The 20,362-nt window shown below is 33.9% G+C and overlaps 1 protein-coding gene across 2 annotated transcripts in view; it reads left to right on the forward strand.

Annotated features, from left to right (window-relative positions):
• The window catches only part of MDGA2 (MAM domain containing glycosylphosphatidylinositol anchor 2), an 805,991-nt gene that overhangs the window by 746,710 nt on the left and 38,919 nt on the right, over nt 1-20,362 (forward strand). For both annotated transcript variants that reach the window (XM_027570414.2, XM_027570415.2), the window contains 3 exons: nt 3,230-3,250; nt 11,685-11,840; nt 12,315-12,473. In XM_027570414.2, the coding sequence (XP_027426215.1) occupies nt 3,230-3,250; nt 11,685-11,840; nt 12,315-12,473 (336 nt within the window). The remainder of the gene's footprint in view (nt 1-3,229; nt 3,251-11,684; nt 11,841-12,314; nt 12,474-20,362) is intronic.

The following is a 20,362-nucleotide window of genomic DNA, read 5'->3' on the forward strand; positions in this document are numbered from 1 at the left end:
CCCTCCAAACCTGACAACCACTAATTTTTTGTTGTCTATCATTTTGCTTTTTCTAGAATGTCATATAGTTGGAATAATGGAGCATATAGCTTTTTCAAACTAATTTAGCAATATGCCTTTAAGGTTTTTCCATATCTGGGGCTTGATAGTGCATTTCTTTTTATTCTTTAATATTCCATTGTATAGATGTTTTGCAGCTTGTTGAAGTACATCCTAGTTTGGTTTTTTTTTAGTCATTTTTTCTTTTAGATTGCTAATGTTAAAAATATCTAAATGTCAGTGGGTGTGTTTGTGTGTGTGTTAGTGAAACAGGTTAGTATTTTATCAATTGAAATTTATGTGAATTATTTCAGTTGAAATTTATGATATTCAGTGACTACCTCTAGAATTGTCAATATATTTTTCAGGGTTGAATGAATCATTGGCAAATATTTTGTTTATTTCATTACTTTAGTGAAATATTATTCTCTTTATCATTGATTACTGGGCTTGATTTTAAAAAATAATAGAATGTTTTTTTTGCAGTTGGAGTTCTCCATTCAGTTTAGCATTAAGCATGTTTTTCCTACTTAAGAGGTAAACTGAATACTATCATAAAAAGTACGGTGAAATTATTAAAATCGCATTAGAGTTGTTTTTCACATGAAATCACTTATTTTCACTCTCCTTATCAATTAGATATATTCAGTTTTCATTAAAAAAGATGATATACAATATAGAGTAGGATATTAATAGATCATGGATGTAAAAGCATTAGAATAACTATCTTTTCCTTGAATATGGTCCTTTACAAATAAACATTTGTAAAAGCATTAGAATTACGGCATATCTTTTCTTGAATGAGGTCCTTTAAAATATACCTTTTTTGTTAATGCTATAAATATTAGTATTTGATAGCCATAAATAAAATTTAATGACAATAACAATTGTTATTCTGTAATTACCTCCATTGGGGACACAATTAGATAGCATCTCAGTATATTTTTCTAAAATTTAATTTTATATTTTATAAAATATGAATTATTATCTCCTCTTATCTAAGTTTCATGCTCCCTGCCCTTGAGTTATAAAACTGTAGACAACTCAATATGAAGGGGCATTAGAAACAATGCACTAATATCCATTCCTTTAAAAAAAAAGAAGATATTAGGACCTTGAAAGTTTCAGTGTCCTGCTGAATTAAACAAGTATGAAATGACGAACTCTGAATAGAACTAGGGCTAGTTGACCCTTTCATGACAGAAGACCCTTGTTGCTTTTCTATGCTTAAAAATTATGTAACTTTTCTTACAGAGAACTAGAGAAAAATATCTTTATAAGCTCAGTAGTTTTACTGAAAACTCTGAGGCAACAGAGTAAAATGAAAAATAAATCTGGAAAATAGATATTATGGTAGTTTCAAAAGCTTTAATTATCTTTACATTCTTAGGCATACTTATTAAAATCTTAAACATTTTAATGAAAATTACTTTAATATAGGCTTGGGTAAAGTTTACTTAAATGGTATCTAGACAGTTATGAAAAATTACACATGAAAGTTCAACTGTAAAAAGAGAAAAATGGGCTCACTGAAATATTTAGAATTTATTTTTTTAAAGATTTTATTTATTTATTTGAGAGAGAGAATGAGAGAGAGAGAGAGCATGAGAGGGGAGAGGGAAGCAGACTCCCTGCTGAGCAGGGAGCCTGAAGCGGGACTCGATCCCGGGACTCCAGGATCATGACTTGAGCCGAAGGCAGTCGCTTAACCAACTGAGCCACCCAGGCACCCTGAAATATTTAGAATTTAGAACAGAAGTTTTCACATGGTTAAATCCGCTACTTACAGTGAATTTGATGAATAGTAATAATTGTAGCAGAAGACTCAGTTAAAACTCAGTGTGGTCAGAGGTTAACTGTAGGTGTGACATATATTTTAGAATCAAATTAGAATTCAAAGATGCTTACTTCTTTGTGAGATAATACATAGACAATTTTAAACTTTCATATCAATTATGAAATGATTTTCATTCTTACTAATTAATTTTCAAATTATAATATATTGATATTTTGCAAGAAAAAGTTAGTTTTTTTTTTTTTTCTCCACTTCGGTGGAACTAGTAGATATATAGTCCCCTCTCTACTTATTTCATAATTGGCAATGGGGAAACAGAATCAGAAAAACAAAGTAATAGAAATTGTCTATCTTCTGTAAGAAATAGTAAAAATATTTGATTGAGAAACTCACTTTGTTAAAGTCGATCTCAATGTACTAATGTAACAATTACTATGAACATGCTTTGTGCACGGGTATGCATTTTTTACTATCTATCATACTTCATTTGTAAAGTCCAAGTTTAAAAAAAATGGTTAATGGAAAATGCTAGAAATTAACAACAGAGCAGACAAACTTATGCAAGTTAGATTAACTGCCTATTGTAATCTTGGGAGACCACAACAATGCTTTACCTCATCCAGAATGAAATTTTCTCTCAAAGTGATAAATAACAAATCAATATACACAGGTACCATTTTGTCTGTTAGATTAGATACATTTTTGTTGTTGTTTCAGTAAAATGTAAAGTATTCATTCCTCTTCATGTAGAAATCAATTGTCACTTGTATTGTAAACACAGTTTTTTGAGATAAATATGTCTTCTAGTGCACAAAAACACAATTGTATTGCTTGTTATTTGAAAACCGTCTGTGTGTGTGTGTGTGTGTGTGTGTGTGTTCATGTAATCAAACAAAGCAGCACTGGTGTAGCTATTTGTTTTGAGGTGCATGTAAAAACATGATATAAGATTTGCTTTATTTTCATATACACCATGTTCTTTTCACCAGAAGTAGATAACAGCAAAAAAACTAAAGTGTAATCTCTGTTGGATAATTGCTTTCATTGTTAAAACATCTAGATTATAGGTTGGCCTACTGTCAGCCTGAGTTTGATTTCTGGGGGTTTTTGCACTGGTTAAGATATAAAAAATCAGCAACTCTGTTCCTTGGAAAATGAACAAATCCCACATGCTATTTAGCATTGATCTTTTGGGTACTTTGAGACTGTTATTGCTGAGCTCCAAAGTAGATTCTATTCAATCCTCTAGAACAAAATGGATTGCAGACATAATTCTCCATGGTCACAGTGGGGAAGATCATTAAGTTTTGATAAGGAACTATGAGACACTGATTAGACTTTTATTTATAAAAGACATTCAAGCCATGCTAACATTATTTTTTGCTTTTCTTGCAGCTCCCGTTAATCCTCATTTGAGTGAGTATATGTTTATTTTAATAATGGTGCAGCATTTCAGTTAAGAAAAGTAGAAAACTCATAGGCATATAAAGATTATTTAGCAACTGTTCATATTTGGTTTAAAATGGAATGGCATAGAAACAGTAAAACTACCATTAAATATGAATTGTGAATTTTAAATTTTGATGGATATGATTATAAAGACAAATTATTTAATATTCATCATTGATTTTTATAAGTTTTCCTAAATATGGAGCCATTTCCTCCAACTTAACATTTGTTATTTGTTTAACTATAGGATTATGTTTTTCTTTTGTGGCAATGCATATCATTTATATTACTATTATGTGTTTCTTTAATTTTCTTTTTTAATTTCTATATTCCAGTTATGAAAGACTATAGTTACAAAGTTGGCATTTGAATGGTTTAATCAAAATTTTTCATACATCACTAGTCTATATCCCCATTCTTAATGAAGATAGTCTGTTCACCATCCTCTTGAATATTTCACATTAAAGATTGATTTTTGTCTTACATTTTGTGCCTATGAATATATTGTTCTTGGCTAATAAAAGAATGGAGAGCCACCTTTGCACTCTTATTCCCATCCATCCAATATTCTCCATTACTTATATTCAGTGAAGAAACTGTGCAGGTCTTTTTTCTCATTTTATTTTGTTTCCTTCCTTATAATGGCCTTTCACTGATTATATAACCCAAGACCAAACTACATAACCTGTTGCTACCTTATTTTCTGCCCAAGGTTCTCCTTTACTCCATTTCTGCATATCCAGATTATAATACTGAATATGTTCATGGATCTTTCCTGTTTTCATATTGCTTTCATGCACAGTTCATTTTGTTCTCACCAATGACCCTTTAATGTGGATATTCTCAACCCTTTGAGATTCATTTATAAAGTTTAGCACAAATGCTTTCTTCTTCACTGAGTATTCTCTCCATTTGATTTCCAAAAACAATTTGTCTTCATCTATGTTATAAGCTATTTTTTATTTTGTCATAAAATACTTAAGAGCTAAATATGTTTCTAATTTCTCTCTATATCTCACTGTCTTTTGGTGTATCACAGCATCTTATACTTAGCAGGTGTTCAATGATCATTTGTTAAGAGAACAAATACACAACAGTTTCAAGATGAATTAATTGCCCAAATCAGGTTCTCCCTGGCTTCTCCCCAGGGTTCTATTGCTATTTAATTACTATATTGATTATAATTCTTTTGAAGGTAAATTCTCTGATTATAGTTTCAGTAGATATGTTTAAAAAGAGTCATCATGGGAACATTAAAACTTGATACAGGAAAAAGTTGACAAATAATTCAAGGAAAAATTTTTTACTAGCTTCAATTTACTGGGAAAAAATGCATATGTAAAGAAATAGTAGAGATATTGTTTGCTAACAGATGACTTCCATGCAATATAAAAAGTACCATTAAGTTTATGGCAAATGAAGTTTTATAAAAGACATGCTATTTGAACTGGGTCCTGAAAGTTGAGTAGAGGTTCCTTAGGTGAAGAAGGTGAGGAAAGGAAGGTCATGTTCCCATAATAACTGAGCAAAGCTCAGTGTGTCTAGAGTATATATTCAAACATTACAGAAGCCAGAAATGTGCCCTTAAGATGAACAACATTAAATTGGAATTTGAGTGCTTCTTTTAAAAACTCGTATCCTTTAGGTCATAGTTACCCACGTCTTCTCCAACAAGCATTTTATTTATTTATTTATTTTTTTGGTTAGTCAAACAATGAATCGGATTTTCTACTTTTAAAATAATTTCCATTATAACTCTCCATACTAAAGATTTCTATTGACTGTACTTTTTTTTTTACTAACTGTTCAATATGGTAAAAGATTAGAATTGTTCAGAATAAAGACTTTTTAGTAAACATCACACAATGATTTTTCTAAGTTATCGAGAGTAATTATTTTTATGTTATTGAACAGTCACATACATTTCTCCCTTATTAATTGATTTCTTTAACCCTGTTAAAGAACCCTTCAGGTCCCAAAGACATAAAAGAAAAATGTTTTATCAAGGAAACACATTCATTATACATTCAAACTCCTAATAAATTAGCCAGACATTATTCAATAAGAGGAAAATAGGCCAACATGTAGAAGGTCATGTTTTCTTTTACATTTTGCTATGGAAAGTTAATTTTTCTTTCCCTCAGACTACTTTTACCTGAGATCTTCTTAAATGGTATAATGTCTTAAATTTTGGCATTGCTTTTCAAATCATAATTTACATATGGTAAAATTAACACTTTTTTGTGTGTATACTTCTGTAAAGAGTGTTGCCCAATTCATACAGTTATGTAACCATCACCACAAGTTCCATCATCTCTATAAAGTTTTTGTATTGCTGCCTTGTAGTTAAACCTGTTGGCATCCCAACCTCAGACAAACTTGATTTTTGTTTCTATACTTTTGCTATAATTGTTCAATTAGTTACAATATGCTTACTATTTATTCTCCACATTTCATTAAAACATATTTTCCCAGTAATGATATTAATGAAGCTGAAGAGAAAGTGAAAATTAAGAAGTTCAAGGAAAAAAAGTCAATGAGGAAAAAATGAAATTAAAAACATTAAGTACTTCTGATAGGATTGTAAGTGATTTCTTAAAATGAAGAAAATGCTGCCAAATCTTACTTCTTAGGTTATTTACAATTATGTGTAATGAATTCTTATAATACCATTTAGTAATATTTCTTCCACAAAAGATTATTGTCTATATAATAAAGTTTAAAAATCTTTTAATTATATGTTGGCTTAATTATAAATTATGGTTTATCTGAAACATCTTTTTATAGAAAAAATGTAGGAATATATTGGAATATATATTATATTTAATATAATACATGTGATATGAGACATATATTGGCAGCAAATAAAACTAATCTTAAATCCTCTTTTGCATTTTAACAACTTATATAGTCTTTAAGTGAATTGACTTATCCTAATTATCTACTTCCAATATATCTATATAAAGTAAGTCCATGAAATTTGGTCATGGTATGATTCTTCATTAGACTCAAAATAATTACCTTTTAAATTTAAAAAAGGAAGGCCTTTTGTTTATAGTTTTTTAAAAACTCTTTGATTGAAATTTTGAACTGCAGAGAAGGATGACTAGTTGTCGAGAAAACCATATCCTACAGGCTCCATTAAGCACGGGCAGCGTCCTTCTTATACATTGCTGATTTCCTCAGGAAGGGTACCCTTGGACCAAACCTGAAGTTTAGTCTGTGATTGGACTGTGTTAACTGAAAAGAAAACAAAAATACTGAAATAAGATTGAAATGAATTCTGAGGTCTCTCAAGTATCTCAGCAACAGAGTTGAAATTTTCTGTAAAGAGGTTTTAAAATATTTGAAAAGTGTATTTGTCTGCTTTAGGTTCTGAGGTCCGAACTGTTAAAATTCAGAACTTCTGGAAAAAAATTTTGGACTTCTTTTGGTTTATATTAAGTACAAGATGGTTTATACATATATGAAATACACATATATATAATATAAATATTAATATGTATAATATAATAATATAAATAATATATATGTGTGACAGTCTCACTATCTCTAAGAAACAACTTAAAACTGAAAAGAAAGTTTACCATAGTAGCACACTCTAAAATGTCATTCCAAGTTAGAGATAATAAACAAATTAAGTAAAGTGAGGTGACACAAAATCAAAGGACAAAAAACAGTGACATTTCTGTACATTCACAGTGAACTATCTGAAAAGGAAATTAAGAAAACAGCCCAATTCAAAATAACAACAAAAAGAATAGAATACATAGGAATAAATTTAACCAAAGAAGTGAAAGACTTCTACACTAAAAATTATAACACATTGTTGAAGGAAATTAGAGAAGACAGGTAAATGGAAAGACACCCCGTGTTCATGGATTAGAAGAATTAATATTGTTAGAATATCCATACTTCCCCAAATGATCTACTAATTCAGTGCAATCCCTATCAAAATGCCAACACCATTCTTTACATAAATAGAAAGCAATCTTAAAATTCATATAGAACCATAAAAAAGCCCAAATAGCTAATGTAATATAGAAATAGACTGATAGAATGGAATAGGAAGCTTACAAATAAATCCATGAATTTACAGTCAACTGATTTTCGGCAAGAGTGCCAAGAACACACAGTAGGTCTCTTTAATCAACATTGCACATTGTCAGTGGGGATGTAAATTGCTACAGCCATTTAGAAAACAGTATGGAGGTTCTTCAAAAATTAAAGATAGAATTACCAAATGATGCAGCAATCTCACTTCTGGGTAAATAGCCAAAGGAAATAAAGCTCAACCTTGATGAAATACCTCCAATGCCAAGTTCACTGCAGCATTATTCACAATAGCCAAGATATGGAAATAATCTAAACATCCATCAGTGGATTCATGGATAAAGAAAATGCAGAATATTAGTCAGCTTTTAAAAAAGGCTGTCCTGCCATTTAAGACAACATGGGTGAATTTGGTTTATTATGCTAAGTGAAATAAGCCAGACACAGAAGGACAGAGGCTGCATAATCTCATTTCCATGGCACCTAAAATAGTCAAACTCAGAAGCAGAGTGTAGAATGGTGGCTGCCAGGAGCAAGAGGGAGGGGGAAATGGGAAGACGTTGGTCAAAGGGTATACACTTTGAATTATGTTAGATGAGTGAGTTCTGGAGATCTGTTGTGCAGTATGGTGACTATGCTTAACAATACTGTATTGTATATTTGAAATTTGCTAAGAGGGTAGATCTTTAGGGTTCTCACCTCCAAAAAAAGAAAGGAAGGAAAGGAGGAAGGGAAGGAGGGAGGGAGGGAGGGAAGAAGGGAGGGGGGGAGGGAGGAAGGAAGGAAAATAGTGGTAACTATGTATATGTGAAGTGATGGATGTATTAATTTGCTTCATTGTGATTATTTCAAAATATATATCAAAACATCAAACTGTATATAACTTATATATATATAACTTTTGTTTGTCAATTATATTTCAGTAAAGCTAAAAAAATAAAGTAAAAAATAAAGAAACAGGATAGGTGGGTACAAGAGGGAGTCATTGGGCTAGAGGACTATTGGGCATAGGCTGCTTTTCCCCAAGTTTTAGTCTTTCTTCACCATAGTGAGAAGAATTGGGGTAGTGAGACCATGTAATACAAAATATTTCAGATATATTTATTTCTAAGTAGCTCTTGAAACTACCAAGATCATATTATAGTTAGAAAACCACTGAAAAATTCAATATCAACTGTCTTCAGTTGCATATCTTTGTGAAAATCCTGGACTATATTACTTTCTTATTTTATGAGATCTTTTAATATTTAATATTACATAGACTTTTGATAAGTTTTTACAGACTGATGCATTTTCACTATCAAGATGTTCCTTATTTCAATAAACTTTTTAATGAATAGCCTTTTGCATAATTACCCTACATATAATGACAGGATAATCATAAGATTATTATGGTCCAAAATGGCGAGTTTTTCCCACTTTTATCTTTCTACTTTTTATAAAATCTTTCCAGTAATAGGTTTCTTCACTGTAAAAATGTCTACAGAAGTAATGAAGAACTATGGAGATGACTTATTTATCTTTGTGCAATGGGAATTACTGGAGTCTTAAGTCTCCTTCAAATTTAAACAACTTATGTCTTCTGTAAAATAACCAAATTATGAAAAATTTAGGTATATCTAAAATTATGGGCATGTCTTCTCATAAGCTGTATTGTTGCTTAATTTTACTATGAGTGACTCAATTTTCAGGTTTTAAAAACTCTTGTTTGTTTTTTGTAGGCAATTTTTTTGCAAACAAGGCTAAATTACACAAAAGATGTTTAAATGGTCTTATAAAATTCATCATATATGCTTTTAAATGACATAAAAAGTAAGATTTGGCAGCAGATTTATAAACAAATCCTAAATTTTTACATTTGTTTTTTGATATTTTCTTTGTGTGTATACAATATGTAATTAAACAACTGAAAACATTTAAAATCAAACATTGCTTTATCCTGACTCCAAAGTAGCAGCTAAAGGAATCTCCTATTGTGCCTAAAAGATATTTAAAGAAATATATCCATGCGTATAGCTACCCTGCTGTCACCAACATTAGATCTCAATTGATAATATCAAGCAGTCCTGTCTTCTTCAGTACAAGATCCATGGCATAAATATATGCTGAAAAATATTTTATATGGAATATTGTTTATCCAGAAATTTACTGATTTAGAATTCACTAAATGCTTATATTCCCTGTGAATATGCCTATTCATAATAAGGAATATAAATAAACACAAGAGGTACAGCAAGTCTTTTTCTGAAACAAAAACAAAACAAAACAAAAACTTAAATTCAAAGGGAAAGCCTTCTGTTTTTATATTTATGAGTATATGTCAAATGGTTTTCTTCCTGTGTTCCTTCCTTCCTTCCTTCCCTCTTCCTTTATTAAATTGTGATTTTTAAAAAAATTTAAATTTAAAAATTATTTAAATTTTTTAATTTTTAAAAAGTTTTAAAAATTAAAAAATTTAATATGAGATCTACCTTCTTGATAACGTTTAAGTATACAATACAGCACTGTTATCCCAGCATAATGTTCTACAGCAGATCTCTTGCTGAACTGAAAGTTTATACCTTTTGACCAATGTCTCTCCATTTCCATCTTCCCCCAGCCCCTGAAAACCACCATTCTACTTTCTGCTTCTTTATATTTGGATATTTTAGATACCTCATAAGTGTAATCATGCAGCATTATTCTTCTAAGAATAAATACATGGCTTAATATAATGTCCTTAGTAGAATGTCCTCCAGGTTCATCAGTGTTGTCACATATTGGCAAGATTTTCTTCTTCTCTAAGGCTGAATAATATTCCATTGTATGCATATCTTCTTTACCCATTCATCCATTGATGGGCACTTAGGTTGCTTCCATATTTTGGCTATTGCAACATATGCTGCAATGAATATAGGAGTGCATCCTTCTCCTTGTTAAGATAATGGTTTCAATTTTTTGGATAGATACCGAGAAATAAGATTGCTGGATTACACAGTAGTTCTATTTTTTTTAAGTTAAAAAAAAGGCGGCACTTGAACTCACGACCCTGAGATCGAGAGTTGGACACTTAACCAACTGAACCACCCAGTTGCCCCCAGTTCTGATTTTAATTTTTTTTTAAAGATTTATTTATTTTTTTTGAGAGAGTGAGAATGAGAGAGAGAGAGTACATGAGAGCGGGGAGGGTCAGAGGGAGAAGCAGACTCCTCGCTGAGCAGGGAGCCTGATGCGGGACTCGATCCCGGGACTCCAGGATCATGACCTGAGCTGAAGGCAGTTGCTAACCAACTGAGCCACCCAGGTGCCCCTGATTTTAATTTTTGAGGAATTCCATACTGTTTCCTTACTGGTTGTACCATTTTACATTCCTATGACAGTGTATAAGTGTTCCAGTTTTTCCACATGCTTGGCAATACTTTTTTTTTTTTTAATTGCCATCTCATTGTGTGATATCTCATTGTGGTTTTGATTTGCATTTCTCTGATGATCAGTGATGTTGAACATCTTTTTGTGTGTCTGTTGGCCATTTGGATGTCTTTGGAGAAATGTCTGTTCATGCCTTCTTTGTGCCTAGTTGACATTATCTTCTTTATTTACGCCTATATTTCAAGCAGGGTACATCCCAGTAAGAAAACCCTTTGATACCTAGAAACATCATTCCTACCCTCATTGAAGAAAGTTCTCTCCGAACTTTTTGTTGGGTCTGAACTCACCATGTGGCAGGCATACAAGAAATCCCAGTCCTTCCACAGTCTTCATAAAAGCTTTTCATTACTTTATTTCTAGTGAATTTCAACCTGCTGCCAAATCCACATTCAAAAAATAATTTAAAGATAACTATTTTTTTTAAAATATTTGCCATTATCTTCTCCTAAGTAAACTTCCATTTCTGCAAGTGGGTATACATGAAAGCATCTCCAGACATGGTGTGAAAAATTATATCCTCAAGGTATACAGCCTTAATATGTTGTCAGGTAAATTAATAAAGCTCATTTTGTAATTGACAGTTCTGTTTGAATTATTTCTAGACTCGAAAAATGAGAGTTGGGAAAAGTCATCAGCCATAATTCAAGTGTGAATTATATTCTTTAATTTCAATTATTTGGATATTTCAGAGGAAAATGGTTTGGGTTTAAGTTATTAAACCAAAAGACTGATTTATATATCAAGATTACTTTTCTTTTTTGTTAAAATTGAAATAGTTTTAGGTTTAGTCGTAATCTTGTGTGCTATCATGGCTCTGGTATCACTGTCACAGTCTTGCATTATTATTGCTGTATAATGTTTTAAAAATTTTTATAAGAATATTGCAGTGTTTATATTAATTTGATTAATATTAATTATTTTAATGAAAATTCATTAACAGGAGAATTTCACTGTGGATTTGAAGATGGGAACATTTGTTTGTTCACCCAAGATGATACAGATAATTTTGACTGGACAAAGCAAAGTACTGCAACAAGAAATACAAAATATACTCCAAACACAGGACCTAATGCTGATCGTAGTGGCTCCAAAGAAGGTATGAGGGTATGAAATGTTGTGTTTATAACAATCATATTCCAGCCTTGGACTTTTAGAAATCAGTGCCATTAATATGACATGCAACAGAATGTTTAGTTATAGAGTTGAAGATTATGGGATAAAACATTAAATTTTTAATGTACAGTACCAATAATTCAGAAATTTCCAAGATCATAGACATGAATCTTCTCTCAGAACTCACACATATAGCTGAGAGATGGGAATTTTTTAATAATTCAAGTGTAAAATTCCAATTTTGTCTAAAGTTTTTATACATTTAAGCAATTTTATCTTTAATTATGTAGATCATTTATTTGTTCTTTATATTATACATAAATAGTTCATAAATGAGATCAACATTCTCCTGTGAATCTATAATTTACTTCATATAAAAACTCTAAAACTTCTTAATGATTTCAAATTTCATGTCACCTAATAATGTGCTTAAACATTTTATATTGTCTTTTTAAAGGTTTTTATATGTACATTGAGACATCTCGACCCAGACTGGAAGGCGAAAAGGCCCGACTTCTCAGCCCTGTTTTCAGCATAGCTCCTAAAAACCCTTATGGCCCCACGAACACTGCGTATTGTTTCAGCTTCTTTTATCACATGTATGGACAACATATAGGTGAGATAACAAGAATTATTACGTTTCTTCTAGAGTAAATCATAACTAAGAAGAAAAAGGTTCACAAACACACAGCATGAAATCAATTTTAGTCAAAGAATATCATCGACTTTTAAATGACTTACCTTCAAATTGCAAAGTAAAATGCTAAGAATGTTCCCCTATCATGTCCTAATTTCCAAATTTTATATTAGAATTTGAACTTTTGGAGCATTACCTACCCCTTCTAGAATCCGCATTCAGGCAAATCATCAATGGGTTAAATTCGTTATGATCTTACTGTGAAATTAATACCAGTATAACTTAGGCTGTTTCTTTTCAAAGAAATTTGTGTGAATAATGACTCACCATGTATTCATGACCATGAAAAGGAGTGTTGCCATCTTTGCAAGACAAATACTTTTAGCACTGTCTACATATTTGGAATACTGGTATGATATTTTCTTGTTTATAAAGTATGCCTAACACACTTAGTAAGATTTAAGAACATCTTGGGTCCTGAAGAGCACGCAAAGATGAAGATACATTCCTTGCCCTTAGAGACCCGTGTACAGTAATGGAGGCCAAGATGAGTAAATACATAATCATGCTGGATAGAATACTGCATAATCTTTAGGAAGAACCTAGCAGGGGTGCCTGGGTGGCTCAGCAGATTAAGCATCTGCCTTCAGCTCAGGTCATGATCCAGGGGTCCTGGAAGCAGCCCCACCTAGGGCTTCCTGCTCAGCGGGGAGTCTGCTGCTCCCTCTGCCTCTGCCTCTCCCCATGCTCATGCCCTCGCTCTCTCTCTCTCTCGTGTGCTCTCTCTCTCTCAAATAAATAAAATATTTTTTTTTTAAAAAAGAAAGAACCTATTAAAACTCCTGCGAGAGGTGGGGAGAGATCATATGGGTCTACAGTTCTTTATGCACAATTCTAAAATCAAAAAAACTGAACACAAAATTTTTTAACTTAATTAAATTTGGCAGTGCATGCCAGCCTAATCTCCGTGCCTTAGAATATATGACCTGGGCTAATATGAACTTATTTATAGTCTTTATCCAAATAAGTGTGAGCATTTATACTATTTGCAGCAAAAACATTACTAGGTTTAATTATGAGATTCTGTTCCAGATCCTTCCAGAGACTCACGTAATATACAAGATATATATATTCCTTTACCTGTCTAAAATAAGGCAAAATTCTGAATGGTGAAGCATCTAAGCTCACAGAATTTGGACCAGGGATTGTGGATCTGCATCTAGCTGAAGAATAAGGAAATGCTTAGGGACAATGGAAAACGTTTCTCTATGAAAGGAGGGTACATTTTCAATAAACAGAGATAAACACAGGGAAGATTAAGGTACTGATAATGAGGAATTAAAATGTGGGATGTTAGGAGGACATTAAGTGTTTTGATATAAATGAATAAAACTAAAAATATAAATATATAATTATATAAACTAATAAAATTGTGCACATGATCTATTCCAGCTACTGCACTATTTAAGTGAAGTAATCCCCTTAATCAGTTCATAAAGATGGGCATCCCCACTCATCTTTTACAGTAGAGCACACAACCTCAGACAGTGCAAGTAACTGGTTATGCTGGGGCGTAAACTCATTGCCAGCACTATTAACCAGTGTTTTTCACAGTGGAGCACTAGGTGACAAATCTGGAAGGACAAACTTGGGCAGTCAAAAGTTCCCTTCACATGAAGTCGGGAAACCTGGGCAGGAACGCGGCTGTTAGCCCTCAGTCACTGTAGGAATTTACAGAATTCATTTAAAATGACTGGATCGTGGCCTCCTCACCTCTAGAATGAGAATAATCATTCCTATTTCAGAAATTTGCAGTGCAAGTGAAATAAGGTAACATATATAAAATCTCCTATCAGATTGGTAGACGCTCATAATCGTAGGCTATTTTGAATCTCAAATAGCAGCAATAATAGCAACAGTAAGTAATAGCTAATATTGATGGACCAGGTCACTATTCCTAACACGTCATGGATTATTTCTTTTAATTTTCACAATAAACATTTGTGGCTCCTTAAAATCATTATCCTGTTTCATAGATAAGGAAACTTGATACAGAGAATTTTACTTCACTTTCCTTGCTGTAATGTCACAGCTGATAAATTGCGAAGCCATAATACCAACCTGGGAAGTGGACACAGAGTTTGTCTGCTTCTCCACCCTGCAGGGGACACTTACTGAAGAGTTTTGAAAGCTTAGCTCATTAGTGGTAGGGGGAGACAGTACAGATTTTATGCAGACACATGCAATGATGAGATTTTTGATTTGGGGAAAATAAATTTTCTAGGAGTGGGTAGAAATCACTGAGAAACAGAACATAGACTGGGAAAAGTGGATAGAAAATTATGACATAGTCATAGGTTCACTAGGGCCTAACCTATGAAAAGAAATCTCCACACCAATGCCAAACTATCTGATTTATTGTGAGATTACGATCTTATTACAAAGGTAAGATTTGGCTCAACTCTAATTTTTCCCATTAGCTGAGTGGTGTATGTTTTACTTATTCTTTATTTCAAATATACTTCTTAGACTTCCTTTCCCTCCTTCCAGTTGACCTTGGAACAGGTGTATTTTAAATTGGCTTTTAAATAAATAATTCCAAGATCAATATTTTGAATTACTTTAATGAGTAAAATATGCAGGTTCTGTTTTTATGAGGCTACCCCCTCTCAAAACTTCTGCATATTTATGTTGAGATCCAAGATAATTTTAATATACTTTTAACTTCACACTTGTTATTCTTACCCTCTTTATTGCTGATGAATGTCCCCACTGACCTCCGCCAGTTTTATCGGATTGTTTCAGGAAGAAGGCAGTTCTCCCTTCTTCCAGGTTCTCATACATTTGCCACTTTGATGCCCGTGCCATTTCTGTTTTTCATCAGATGGTGGAGGTTTGCAGGTATCAGATTTGTCACTTGAGTCCCTCTCGGCAGGGCATGATCATGCTACATCTAGGCAAAAATGACTGTTCAAACTGACTCATCATGAGGACCAGATGAATGACCTCATTAGGGAAGGCTGGCCTGAGCTCTGAAACCTTCCCTCTTCGCAGATGTTATTCTTTTTTTATATGACCTCACTGATATGAGAATTCTTTTAAAATGTTCTATTGGTATGTTAATCACCATACATTACATCATTAGTTTTTGAGGTAGTGTTCCATGATTCATTGTTGCGCATACATACAGTGCTCCCTGCTGAACGTGCCCTCTTTAATACCCATCACCAGGCTAACCCATCCCCCCACCCCCCTCCCTTCTAGAATCCTCAGTTTGTTTTTCAGAGTCCAATCGTCTCTCATGGTTCATCTCCCCTCGCCAATTTCCCCCACTTCATTCATCCCCTCCTGCTATCTTATCTTTTTTTTCTTAACATATATTGCATTATTTATTTCAGAGGTACAGATCTGTGCTTCAACAGTCTTACACAATTCACAGAGCTCACCATAGCACACACCCTCTCCAATGTCTATCACCCAGCCACCCCATCCCTCCCACCCCCCACCACTCCAGCAACCCTCAGTTTGTTTCCTAAGATTAAGAATTCCTCATATCAGTGAGGTCATATGATGCATCTCTTTCTCTGATTGACTTATTTCACTCAGCATAACACCCTCCAGTTCCATCCACGTCATTGCAAATGGCAAAAGCTCATTCCTTTTGATGGCTGCATAATATTCCATTGTGTATCTATACCACATCTTCTTTATCCAATTCATCTGTCGATGGACATCTTGGCTCTTTCCACAGTTTGGCTATTGTGGGACATTGCTGCTATAAACATCGGGGTGCACGTACTTCTTCGGATCCCTACATTTGTATCTTTGGGGTAAATACCCAGCAGTGCAATTACGGGTCGTATGGTAGCCTATTTTCAACTTTTTGAGAAACCTCCATACTGTTTTCCAGAGGGGTTGCACCAGCTTGCATTCCCACCAGCAGTGTAGGAGGGTTCCCTTTCTCCGCATCTCCACCAATATCTATCGTTTCTTGACTTGTTAATTTTAGCCATTCTGACTGGTGTGAGGTGGTATCTCATTGTGGTTTTGATTTGGATTTCCCTGATGCCGAGCGATGTTGAGCACCTTTTCATGTGTCTGTTGGCCATTTGGAAGTCTTCTTTGGAAAAAATGTCTGTTCATGTCTTCTGCCCATTTCTTGATTGGATTATTTGTTCTTTGGGTGTTGAGTTTGATAAGTTATTTATAGATTTTAGATACTAGCCCTTTATCTGATATGTCATTTGCAAATACCTTCTCCCATTCTTTCGGTTGTCTTTTGGTTTTGTGCACTGTTTCTTTTGTTGTGCAAAAACATTTTATCTTGATGAAGTCCCAATAGTTCATTTTTGCCCTTGCTTCCTTGCCTTTGGCGATGTTTCTAGGAAGAAGGTGCTGTGGCTGAGGTCGAAGAGGTTGCTGCCTGTGTTCTCCTTAGGATTTTGACGGACTCCTGCCTCACACTGAGGTCTTTCAACCATTTTGAGTGTATTTTTGTGTGTGGTGTAAGGAAGTGGTCCAGTTTCATTCTTCTGCATGTGGCTGTCCAATTTTCCCAACACCATTTGTTGAAGAGACTGCCTTTTTTCCATTGGATATTCTTTCCTGCTGTGTCAAAGATTAGTTGACCATAGAGTTGAGGGTCCATTTCTGGGCTCTCTATTCTGTTCCATTGATCGATGTGTCTGTTTTTGTGCCAGTACCATACTGTCTTGGATGATGGCAGCTTTGTAATAAAGCTGGAAGTCTGGAATTGTGATGCCACCAGCTTTGCTTTTCTTTTTCAATATTCCTCTGGCTATTCGGGGTCTTTTCTGGTTCCAATAAATTTTAGGATGATTTGTTCCATTTCTTGAGAAAAGCTGATGGTATTTTGATGGGGATTGCATTGAATGTGTAGATTGCTCCAAGTAGCATTGACATCTTCACAATATTTGTTCTTCCAATCCATGAGCATGAAACGTTTTTCCATTTCTTTGTGTCTTCCTCAATTTCTTTCATGAGTATTTATAGTTTCTGAGTACAGATCCTTTGCCTCTTTGGTTAGATTTATTCCTAGGTATCTTATGGTTTTGGGTGCAATTGTAAATGGGATCGACTCCTTAATTTCTCTCTCTTCTGTCTTGTTGTTGTGTATAGGAATGTCACTGATTTCTGTGCATTGATTTTATATCCTGCCACTTTACGGAATTCCTGTATGAGTTCTAGCAGTTTTGGGGTGGAGTCTTTTGGGTTTTCCACATAAAGTATCATATCATCTGCAAAGAATGAGAGTTTGACTTCTTCTTTGCCGATTTGGATGCCTTTGATTTCTTTTTGTTGTCTGATTGCTGCGGCTAGGACTTCTAATACTATGTTGAATAGCAGTGGTGATAGTAGACATCCCTGCTGCATTCCTGACCTTAGAGGGAAAGCTCTCAGTTTTTCCCCATTGAGAATGATATTCACTGTAGGTTTTTCATAGATGGCTTTTATGATATTGAGGTATGTACCCTCTATTCCTATACTCTGAAGAGTTTTGATCAAGAAAGGATGTTGTACTTTGTCAAATGCTTTTCCTGCATCTATTGAGAGGATCATATGATTCTTGCTCTTTCTTTTCTAATGTATTGTATCACATTGATTGATTTGTGGATGTAGAACCAACCTTGCAGCCCAGGGATAAATCCCACTTGGTTGTGTGAATAATCCTTTTAATGTACTGTTGGATCCTATTGGCTAGTATTTTGGTGAGAATTTTTGCATCCATGTTCATCAAGGATATTGGTCTGTAATTCTCCTTTTTGATGGGGTGTTTGTCTGGATCAAGGTAATGGTGGCCTCATAAAACGAGTTTGGAAGTTTTCCTTCCATTTCTATTTTTTGGAACAGTTTCAGAAGAATAGGTATTAATTCTTCTTTAAATGTTTGGTAGAATTCCCCTGGGAAGCCATCTGGCCCTGGGCTTTTGTTTGTTGGGAGATTTTTGATGACTGCTTCAATTTCCTTACTGGTTATAGGTCTGTTTAGGTTTTCTATTTCTTCCTGGTTCAGTTTTGGTAGTGGATACATCTCTAGGAATGCATCCATTTCTTCCAGATTATCTAATTTGCTGGCATAGAGTTGCTCATAATATGTTCTTATAATTGTTTGTATTTCTTTGGTGTTGGTTGTGATCTCTCCTCTTTCATTCATGCTTTTGTTGATTTGGGTCATTTTTCTTTTTGATAAGTCTGGCCAGGGGTTGTTAATTCTTTCAAAGAACCAGCTCCTAGTTTCGTTGATCTGTTCTACTGTTCTTTTGGTTTCTATTTCATTGATTTCTGCTCTGATATTTATTATTTCTCTTCTCCTGCTGAGTTTAGGCTTTATTTGCTATTTTTTCTCTAGCTCCTTTAGGTGTAGGCTTAGGTTGCGTATTTGAGCCCTTTCTTGTTTCTTGAGAAAGGCTCATATTGCTATATCCTTTCCTTTAGGACTGCCTTTGCTGCATCCCAAAGATTTTGAAGGGTTGTGTTTTCATTTTCATTTGTTTCCATGAATTTTTTATTTCTTCTTTAATTTCCTGGTTAACCCATTCATTCTTTTGTAGGATGCTCTTTAGACTCCATGTATTTGAGTTCTTTCCGACTTTCCTCTTGTGATTGAGTTCTAGTTTCAAAGCATTGTGGTTGGTTGGAAAATATGCAGGGAATAATCCCAATCTTTTGGTACTGGTTGAGACCTGATTTGTGACCTAGGATGTGATCTATTCTGGAGAATGTTCCATGGGCACTAGAGAAGAATGTGTATTCCATTGCTTTGGGATGGAATGTTCTGAATATGTCTGTGAAGTCCATTTGGTCCAGTGTGTCATTTAAAGTCTTTATTTTTGGTTGATCTTGCTTAGATCATCTGTCCATATCAGTGAGGGGAGTGTTAAATTCCCCCACTATTATTGTATTGTTGTCAATGTGTTTCTTTACTTTTGTTATTAATTGCCTTATATAATTGGCTGCTCCCATGTTAGGGACATAGATATTTACAATTGTTAGATCTTCTTGTTGGATAGACCCTTTAAGTAGGATAGAGTGTTCTTCCTCATCTCTTATTACAGTCTTTGTTTTAAAATCTAATTTGTCTGATATAAGGATTGCCACCCCGGCTTTCTTTTGGTGTCCATTAGCATGGTAAATGGTTTTCCACCCCCTCACTTTCAATGTGGGGGTGTCTTTGGGTCTAAAATGAGTCTCTTGCAGACAGCATATCGAGGGGTCTTGTTTTTTTATCCAATCTGATAGCCTGTGTCTTTTGATTGGGGCATTAAGCCCATTTACTTTCAGGGTAACTATTGAAAGATATGAATTTAGTGACATTGTATTTCCTGTAAGGTGACTGTTACTGTATATTGTCTGTGTTCCTTTCTGTTCTATGTTGCTTTTAGGCTGTCTCTTTGCTTAAAGGACTCCTTTCAATATTTCTTGGAGGGCTGGTTTCGTGTTTGCAAATTCCTTTAGTTTTTGTTTGTCCTGGAAGATTTTTATCTCTCCTTCTATTTTCAATGACAACCTAGCTGGATATAGTATTCTTGGCTGCATATTTTTCTCGTTTAGTGCTCTGAATATATCATGCCAGTCCTTTCTGGCCTGCCAGGTCTCTGTGGATAGTTCTGCTGCCAAGCTAATGTTTCTACCATTATAGGTTACATATCTCTTCTCCCGAGCTGCTGTCAGGATTTTCTCTTTGTCTCTGAGACTCGTAAGTTTTACTATTAGATGTCAGGGTGTTGACCTACTTTTATTGATTTTGAGAGGGGTTTTCTGTGCCTCCTTGATCTTGATGCCTCTTTTCTTCCCCAAATTAGGGAACTTCTCTGCTATAATTTGCTCCAATATACCTTCTTCTCCTCT

This window comes from Zalophus californianus, chromosome 6, assembly GCF_009762305.2.
Source record: "Zalophus californianus isolate mZalCal1 chromosome 6, mZalCal1.pri.v2, whole genome shotgun sequence".
In the NCBI taxonomy this organism is placed as follows: domain Eukaryota; kingdom Metazoa; phylum Chordata; class Mammalia; order Carnivora; family Otariidae; genus Zalophus; species Zalophus californianus.